The 9,798-nt window shown below is 38.8% G+C and overlaps 1 protein-coding gene across 1 annotated transcript; it reads right to left on the bottom strand.

The window, feature by feature from the left end:
• Positions 1-4,331: 4,331 nt before the first annotated feature.
• Positions 4,332-5,525, bottom strand: LOC145699883 (cartilage intermediate layer protein 1-like). The gene is made up of 4 exons (XM_081777131.1): positions 5,257-5,525; positions 5,063-5,208; positions 4,519-5,022; positions 4,332-4,481 (listed from the first exon to the last, which is right to left on the bottom strand). The coding sequence occupies exons 1-3, from the start codon at positions 5,485-5,487 to the stop codon at positions 4,803-4,805; spliced, it is 597 nt and encodes a 198-aa protein (XP_081633257.1). The 5' UTR covers positions 5,488-5,525; the 3' UTR covers positions 4,332-4,481; positions 4,519-4,802.
• Positions 5,526-9,798: the final 4,273 nt, after the last annotated feature.

The raw sequence follows: 9,798 nt of genomic DNA, 5'->3' as shown, positions 1-9,798 counted from the left end.
GATTATAAGTGTAAAATTAATGTTATAATTTATTGACTTCCTGACTTCCTACTGTTCCAGACAATTGATTTTTAGTGAATATTATTTCCAAAACAAGTTTATTTTTGAATAAAGGATCTTCTTTGATATATTTATGAAAAGCTTCATCCAATTATTGAGTATCTTCTCGGAGCATTTTCATCGAGCATTTCTGCTGGAAGTCTTGTCACTGAAATTCCCGAAATTCGACTGAAAACCGAGGCTCTCCGTGTATTTAGGTTCTCTCTCTCTTTTTTCGCCAAAAAGAACAGTCCATGTTTCGGCGCGAATACTTCGAAAAAACAGATTCCTTGTAAAACGGCGAAGCCCAAGTTGACCCAAACAAAATTCGCCTCTTTTATTTGATTTCCACCTTTGTAAAGAGTTTTGAGTCTTTTATCAATATTTGAATGGTCAGAAAAACTCTTCCTAAGATCACTCGAAAAAGAGGATCAATCAGCCACATTGACAGAAAAACAGGGGCGACATTGAATGAGACCAGATTGCCATAATGTTCTTTTGGAAAGAAAAACAAGAGCATACTGCAAGGAGAAGCGTAGACGTTCGCTTTGAAAAGAAGAAAAAGTATTAAAAAGACGTAGGTATTTGCATTGTCCGTCAAACTCTTCGCCTCAACTTTCGTTATGATTTTTTTACTTATTCAAAGTTTACCCGGTACATCATTTGTCCAGACAAAATGACTCCAGACATGCAAATGAAGCTCATCAAAACGACTGTGAGAAATTTATCTCGGTTGAACCTTTCTTTCAAGTTCGGCTGAAAAAAAGCTTTTGAAAAAATTCAAGCGTGATTTTTTTTAATCAATTATTCTTCTTTATGAAGCTGCTCCTGTGTCCAGAATGCGATGATAACAATCAGTTCTGGTAGAAGCGCGAAGAGGGGTGAAGCAAAAATTAGGTAGCCAAAAACATCCAAAATCTGCGAAACATGCTCTTCAATTTCCACGTTTGTTGCATTTTGAGAAAACGCATAAGTCCACTGAAGCCAGGGATACATCCAGCCAGAGATGCTTCTCGCTCTCGTCGAGGAAATAAGATAAACCAATGTAAAAATGATGAATACGGGGTCTTTCAAGGAGTCTGTCAGCTTCGTCACTTTATTTGATTCTTCCGATGAACAACATTTTTTCAAGTCAAAAATTTTTGGCTCATCTTCGAAGCCAATTGATTTTCTTGGCTTGATTTTTTTCTTTGAGAAGAGTTTACCGAAGACAGTATTTTTGAGTATCTCGCCATTGTCTGTAATAGGGTTGGATTAGTTTTGAATGATGAACAATTTAGATGAAGGTCGTTTAGTTAGATTTTTTCTCGAACCCTTCTCAAAACTATTATTCGGAAGAAAGTATGGCATCTGCAGAAATGTTCGTATGTGCATGATTCCCGTCAAAATCGCTAGAAATATCGTCATTTGCGAGAGCGAAAACGTCGAATAAATCTTCTTCAAAATCAGCGGCACCCCACTTGATGCATCAAACGCGCCAGCTAGAAGAACAACAACGATTCCTTCGTATTTTCCGAAAATGCTCGAAGCGATTGCATCCGCCAACCAAACGCCGGCGAGCGTGAAGGCAATAAATATCAATCCTGGGAAGAGCAGAAGGTGGTTTTCTTCATAATAAGCGACCATTATGTATCCAGCAGTGTTCATCGAGCAAAAAAGCATTCGAAACCAGAAAATTCCGACAAAATCGATGAGGAAACTTGAGAGAAAATAACCTAGAATAGCAATTGCCGCTATTTTGAGGATCAAATAAAGAATTGTAAACCTTTATTTTTCTTTAATTTATCCCCGTTCATATTGTCGTAAAAAGGGTATTATAAAGCTCTAATGCTTCTGGACAAAGCTCGCTGCTTTCTGACCAATAGACATTAGTCCCATTTGAACATGACTGGCTGTAGAAAACTCCTTGGTCTTTTAAAATAAATTCAAAGAAAGAAAAGCCATATGAAAATCCGAGAAAGAGGAAATTCTCCAAAAAGCCGGTCAAAAACCAAGTGAAAAGTTTTAAATGATAAAAAAAACTCATATCTTCTCAGTGTATTGTCTCTTTTGGCAATTTAAAACGACTTTCAAAAATAAAGCTGATTTCACGGCAATTTTATGATCAGTTTTTATCATCATTTCAGAGTTCATTATAAATCTCGCTCAAATGATGTCGCAATTCAATTGTTAAGGATTTCCATCTTTTTTCATTGAAATTCTTTGCGGGTCGAAATCCTCTTTTGCTTTTCTCGCTTAAAAGAACAGTTTATGTTTCGGCGCGGATGGCTCGTAAAATAAGAGTTTATTTTTCGAAATTCTCAAAGAAAGATCATTTTGAGATGCTCCTTTGTCGTTGGAATCCTGGATCGCCCGGAATCCTCGGAACCGATCAAGGAAAATGGGCGATTCAGGATCCGGGCAATCCAACATTCCGGGCGATCAAGAAGCAGCCTTCATTTTATCAATAGAATAGCTTTCTATTGGGCTAGGCTTCATCTAGCCAAGAGGTTCATGAGAGGTGCTACGGACGCAACACGTTCTATGAGAACCTTAAAGGTACCGTTTCAGCACGAATTTAGATACATGCATTTCAAATTACTGATTTTCTTAAAAGTTCGTATCTCGAAACGTGAGCAGGAGATAACTTCCTTTCTGGAATCCACTTCTTGATTGATGGTTGACATGTAAATGGTAGGTTGAACCGTTGACATCAAGAAAGCGCAACAGAAGTTTTCCGAATTTCTACTCTGACTTTGTAGCGCACTCTCCCAGACAAGCCAGGTTAAAAGATCTCTAGCGCCCGAACTCGCAAGAGCATAAAAACTTCTGTTGTAATTTGTATTCCAAATTTTTATCGACAAGATATAAAAAAAAATGAAACTTTTAACAAGTTTTTTTCTTGCTTCCTTCGCTGCTGAAGAGGAGTCGCGAGGAGCATGCATGAGTCTTGCTAGAGAAGCCACTTTTTCCACTCTCATTGCTGGTGGCGAGTGGCAATGCCAGCGGGAAGGGATAGATGTGGTAAAATGCATCGCAAAATGCTCAAACTCGGACGAAGTTGTTTTCATCGATGGAAATCGCAAACAAGCATTTTTCAATGCAAAAGCAGGGCTCAAAGTTTATGAGGAAAATCAATTGTCGGATACAGCAGATATGCTTTTGTATAAATATTGATTGCTGGATGTTCATACTGGCATTCTGAAAAGAACTTGAGCTCTGATAAAAGGGTGTTCGACTGACGGCGCAAGAATCAATTCAGCAGGCATCGGCGCGAAGCTAGAGTGTGGGGCCGATCCGGAATCGAGATGCAAGAAGATGCTGGCGGATGCCCTGAAAGCCGCGCCGATCGAGAATGGCTCGTGGGAGTGCGGTGACTTCCCAACCCGAGCCTTAAGTTGTAAGGCTCGTTGTCCAAGTGGGCTTTCGCTGCCAAACAATTCCCAGAGAAAAATCTCATTGCAGGGGTGCCGTTCAATCTCGCCAACAATCGAGTTTCACGGCTTCAATGGAGAGCCCCTTGATTGCATGAGACCGAAAGATCGGTGCGATAATGCAATTCGAGCTCGAATGGCTCTTGGTCAGGCCTTTCAGGTGATCGAAAAAGGCGAGAAACTAACTACCACTATGGACCTGATCGGAACCAAAGATTTCACTGGGAGTACAGGCTGACCTGCAACGATGGTCGTCGAATCGCGAAATATAGATGCGATAAGTATGATCTTATGAATTTTTCATCAGTGAAGAAAAATTTAGAGGCGGTAATATTTCACAACAAGCCGGATACCTTATTTCTATGTGCGAATACCCCTGTCACGTGGGCGATGTTGATGAGCTCTTTCCACTTGGCGCGGGGCACTGGAATTGCTATTCAACGGGTAATGGAGCAAAAAGAAGATGTAAAGCCGATTGCGATTGGAATGGCGCTCGAAAAGTCAGCTTCGATCTAGAATGCGGTCGATTTGGTTGGCAAAAGGACCCAGATAGAAATCAAGGGAAGAAGCTCGACTACTGCCAAGCAGCTCCCGTCAATGATGAGTGAATTTTCCAAAATTGTTCACTACTGATTAATCATCAGTTCTTCTACAAGATCTATTAATTTTCATTATCACTGAAATAAATGATCTTTAAATTAAAGAACTTTAATATAATATATACTCTCCAGAAGAAAAAAGGCAAAATCGCTAAAATAAAGTTTTCAATATTCTTTATTGACAAGGTAAGCAGGCACAACTCGTCGAGTTTTGTATTGGCATTAGATAAGTCAAGTCCGCACTGCCCGGAACAGGACAGGTCACTTCAATTTGATCAGACGCGCCCACTTGGCAGCAATAATCCGAAACTTGGTCGACGCACTTTTCCGATTCAATTGAAAGATGCTGCTCTGGATGGTTGCATCGTTGACTTGTCGCGCAGTTCCCTTGTTTCAGACTTGTCGTTGGGCAAATTTCGACGGAATACACCTTCAATCATGATTTATCTTTTCACAATTGCTCTTACTTTTGGCGGAAGACAACTGGATTCACTTTTTTCCTTCACTTCAAGTTTTACTTTTTGCGTTCTTATCACTCCCGCATTATTCGTCACTTGGCAGAAGTACTCTCCTGCATCTTCTTTTCTTATGTCACTCAGCTTCAGGTCCGTAGATGTCTGATTGTAAGCTTCTCCTTCTTCAACCAGTTTATTGTTAAAATACCAATTTACGCGGAGAGGAAATGTTCCACTCCCATCATCTTGAGCTAAAACAAGATTCATTTTTCTCATAAAAAATCCATCCTCTGAAATCAAGGAAGAGAACCTGAACAACAGAGTCGCGCCGACTGCCCAACAAAGCGAATTTTCGGTTGAGGATTGATGAGAATCCGCGGCAAGGAGACGTGTTCTAATCTGATTTCTACACGGGCAGATCCAACAGAGATTTCGACTGGATTCGCGGGCCTTGGATTGAAGCCTACTTTTGAAGCTGTTAAACTGTTGTCTCCATTTGAGCAGACTCCAGTTATGCTTGAATGTTTTAGTGACGTGAGTCGGAGTGCAAACTCACCTGAATTCACCCTGAAAATTCGAAATGGCAAGAGTGTCCATAAAAACATCTGTTCTTCTGATCGAAGCTCCAATTATCGGCTGTCCTGTCGAGTCGGACACCTTCCCAGTCACTGTATGATTTTCGCACGTGCATTTTGTACAGTCCTAAAGCAAAAAGGACTCAAATTGAGGACAAAAAATGTCTTTGCAAACCTTGTTTAGCGATCCAAAAGCGCATTTTTTCCCACAATCTGGACATTCAATTCTAGCGTTGCAAACGCGCACTTCTTCCCGCTCCCCATCGCAGGGTTTCCCGTCGTTTTTTAGATTCAAGCAAAAACGGATGCGTTTTTGCTCCCCCGGGCCGCATGTGGTTGAGCATTCTGACCACGCGGAAAAATCTGACCACGTGCCATCCTCCGCTTTTGAGGCTTCCAAAAGCATCGAATAATCTGGCCAAAAGAAGTAGTACCCAAGCCCAACAAGAGCACCTAAAAGCATGAAAATCACCTTTTTCATCATCTTCTTACCTAAAACTGTAGTTATGAACAAAAAAGAAAGACAAAAGCAAGTTCCAATCCCAATTTTTCTTCCGTGTTTTTTCGCCCCTTCTTCCATTTTTCTCTGTGGCCTGAAAATTGGACCTGTTCTGAGATTTCAAACTGCTTTTTCAGATTAAGTAGCTTATGTGGTCTTAAGCTGCTGGAGTCAATTAAATTCTGTCAATCTGAAATCTGTCCTAGCGAATCTTCTGAGTGGTTTTTATCCGACAGCTTCAGACTAAAAAGCGCTGTTTTTGCATTTTTTTCGCTGAATGGCAAATTATGCATAAAATCATCTATTCATGATCAATACTTCTGCAACAGCCTGTTACACATTATCACTTGACCACTGCCAGTTACAGTTACATTTTTAGCGCGTTCCTTGTGTCGACAAAATAGCCATTCTGCCCGTAACCATGCCCATTGTGGTGGTGCCCGTTCGAGTTATTTTGCATGGTGGCGATGGTCGTTCTCTTTCCAAAAGAGGAGTGCTCGTCTTTTCTGCTGCTCACATCTGAAAGATGAATTAATTCATCGACGAAGGGAGTTTTGCTTATTTTTATGAGGGATTCAATAAAGGAGGTTGATTTGGGCACATGCGCTAAGAAGGCTTTATTTTTATTGTTTTTGAAGATTTGGGGGAAGAGGAAGCTGCCCAAGGTCAATGCCAAAAATGAGGCTTTTCTTTGAAAGAAAAATTTCATTATTGACAAAAAGAGTGAAACAACTATTGAGAAAGATGTGCGCATATTTGTTGTCTTCTGATAAACCTCTAAGTCTACGTCTTCACGTCACTTGATCAGCGAAAAAAAGAAAGGTCAAAAGCTCTTGATCGGCTTAGGCAGATCTGCTTTTCGATAAATAAAACCAGAAGCGCTGGCCAAATTGAATATTAAAACTAATCAAATTCGACAAGCGATCTAAAAATCAAAATCTGAAAAACACTTTCATCCGACCATCCGATTTCGAGCACCTTCTTTCCCGCTTCGCTTTCATTGGAAAGAAATTTACACCAAGGGTTAATTAATTAAGAATTAATAATTCAGTCGAGTCAGATTCGGAAGAGTAAGATGAATATTCGGCGGCCTGGTATTAACAGTCGTGTTTAAAAATTGATTTTACGTAGAATTCGAATGAATACCCACTAAAATATGTTCCATACTGAGTTTTTATTAATAAAATATTTCGAGTGAATAATTAAATTGAACTTCAAATTTCTGTTTTTTTTTTGACTTTGAAGAATTTTTTGTTAGCAAAATTTATTATGAATCAATTTTTTTGTTTCATTATATCATATAATTTATATGAAAACTTGAATACCTATGTTTCCAATAACATAATCGTCAGATTCAACTCTGAACATTTTCCTATCTCTTTTAATTCTCTTTCTCTTATTATCAAAAATATCGAAGGTTTTCATTTCGTCTCATTTTCCATCCTGACCGAAAATGACCGAAAAGAAGTCAGAGTTGATTTTTGGATTTTGTGGCGAGTTGAGGGGATGAGTCGCTGTTTACGCGCTCGTGCCCAAATCTTTAGGGGAAGACACACTTACCTGGATGGACATTCTGCTTCGTCGGAGAGGAGGAGCCCGTCCCCGAGGAGCCCCGTCTCGGCGGCATCTCAAAAGGAAAAGACGATGAAAAGCGTTTTTCTGCTAAGTTTAATTTCTATTCCCTAAAGTAGCATCAAGATCGGCCCGACCTTATCTGACAATCAAATTAGAGAGGTAGCCTCTGAAAGATCTGCGACTGTCTTTTTTGGAACAGAAGTCATTCTTTATTTACACATCTCTCTGATGAGCATCGGCCAAGGTCGTTGTGCGGCGGGTCATAAAAATAACTGTAACTATTACTAAATTAACCGCGGTTATTTCTGCCCAATTGTCAAAAAGGTAGAGTTTTCTATTGGCCCCTATTATCGGTCCCTTCAATTAAAAGGCATGAAAGTGTTCACGAACCGCTATTGTGCAAAGAATTATAATAGAAAAAGTTTGTAATTAATTTCTCATCCCTTTACCCGATAAAATTCTCATAAGCGACTAAAACCTAAACAATAAACCGATAAAAGGATAGACTTCTGGATTGCGCCGAGATTAATTATTTACTTTTCTTTATTTCACAAAAGTGCGGTTTGTTTTCTTTAATCTAATCGCTCAAAGAAAAAAGAAGGAGGAAATTAATTTTTCAATTCGATTCTTGTTTTTGGGCCAATTCTGATTTTCGCTCATGAATTTTTTCAGCGATCAGTTCAACTCAAAGCCCTTCTTTTTCTCAAAAAAACTTACGATTGGAGTATGATCACACTTTATTGAGTTTCTTTTGAGTTTTTATTGACAAGAAGGTAACATTGCATAAGCCTAACCTTCTCCTAACTCTAGCCCTAACCCAATATTACAAGTAGATGAAACTCATTTCTTTTGAAGAGCCAGTCTTTGGGCGATTCTCTTATTTTCGCTTCCAGCTGTCATTTAAAAAAGGAATTGTTTGATAATTTTTTGGTTTTGCTAATTTACCAAATTTGCTTACTGAAATGAAATGTGCATAAAACAAGAGGGAATCAATCTGACACAGGGTTGGGTGACGTTTTTCATTGATTTGCCATCGGCTTTGATTATCAGATATTACCTTTTTCTGACAGTGGCAAACTGTCACCGCCCTTGTCGTTAAATATTCACTAATCTCCCTCTTTACGAGAAGAACCAACGCCTTATTTTTACTGTAAAGATGATTCTGAGCTCCTAAGGTGGTCGGTATCAAGATTCAGATTTTTCGCATATATTTGATTTGCATTTAATAAACAACAGGTATATTTTTACATAATAAAATATAAAAATCAATGATGATTTTTTTCTGGGTTTTGATGCTTCCATCCATTTGTTGCATCAAACTTTTTGGTTGCAACTTTGTAGGAGTGTCGATCCTCTTTGCTATTTTGATGATTTTTATAGCTGCTACCGGAAGTAAGTTGTGAATGTTGACAACTCATCTGATAGAACAAAAGAAGCCGGGATATTGCCAATTGCTGCCGAGCTTTCAGCAAATTTTGGCCCGATAGTGACTGGTTTTGCCGGTGGAATTGGGAATTTTGCTGGTTTTGTTTCAACTTCGCTCATGGTTAACCTGCTGAAAGACAAAAATCAAGGTGAAGAAATCAAAACAATCGCTGAAATTATTTATTTAAAATTTACCCTAGGAGACCCTGCAAATTGGAATCAGTTTTTTGTGGTGCCGGTTGGTCTTTTTACCATTTTTATGAGCTTTTTTCTTGCTTTTGCGAAAAAAGAAGTGCGCCAATGGACGAAAATGAAAACAGCGACAAATAATCATCTTCTTCTGAAATGAGAAAAATAATAATCAATAATGTCACATTGTTACCCTAACCCTAACCATAAGCCTAATCGTATATGAAATATAACCATAGAATCAAAAAATTCTTCATCTCATCTTTGTTCATGCATCAATAAATGAAATATGTCAATAAATAAATATGTCATTCTCTATGATTCAAGCACTTATTTAGAAGCACCCATTCCTACAGTAGGAGCACGTTACTGTTCAAGCGAAAGTCATTCACGAATTTATGAAAGTGTAAATTGACACAATTATAAAACTGATGATAACTGAATTTCTCGCAAAACTGAATCTCGAGAAAGACAGAATAAAAAAAATGGAGCAAGTCAATGATCTAAATGATCAATTACAATCAAATAGAGAGATTACTCCGTCAAGAAGTAGTACTTTCTCGAGAGAAGAGATTTCAATTCATTCTTTTGTAGCTTGCGAGAGTGAAAAAAAGTGTAACTACAGGGAAGCTGTTTGGGCTATTCTTGTCCTAATTTTTGCCGGCGGTATTGTTTTGGCCATGACTTTGCCCTTCATTCTTGAGCCATTCAACACGACAACAACTACAACTACGACAACCACAACGACAACAACAACTCCTTTCGACGAAGGTATCAAGAGCTGTCATTTTTTTCTATTTTCAAATGAATTCTAAAATTGCCTTCAGATTGGGCAAATTGCGCGAGATGCAAAGAACGGGTAGACATATGGAACCAAACGCGCGGCAATAATGATGACAATGAAGGATGCTTTCAAGATGGTTTCGACTTTATTCAAAGATGCCCGAATCGTAATGATTTATGCTCAGCATCTCTTTGGGCCAAAATGTATTCTGATGGAGAAATTTTATACGAGATAAAACGAGAATG

This window comes from Oikopleura dioica, chromosome 2 (genome assembly GCF_907165135.1).
Source record: "Oikopleura dioica chromosome 2, OKI2018_I68_1.0, whole genome shotgun sequence".
NCBI classification, from domain to species: domain Eukaryota; kingdom Metazoa; phylum Chordata; class Appendicularia; order Copelata; family Oikopleuridae; genus Oikopleura; species Oikopleura dioica.
This window is presented reverse-complemented; position numbering and strand designations above follow the sequence as displayed.

Coding starts and splice junctions, on each gene's coding strand:
- LOC145699883 (XM_081777131.1), bottom strand. CDS start 5,487: ATGCTTTTGGAAGCCTCAAAAGCGGAGGATGGCACGTGGTCAGATTTT. Junction 5,209..5,256: donor CTTTTGGATCGCTAAACAAG/GTTTGCAAAGAC, acceptor TTTTTGCTTTAG/GACTGTACAAAATGCACGTG. Junction 5,023..5,062: donor AATTTTCAGGGTGAATTCAG/GTGAGTTTGCAC, acceptor AAAACATTCAAG/CATAACTGGAGTCTGCTCAA.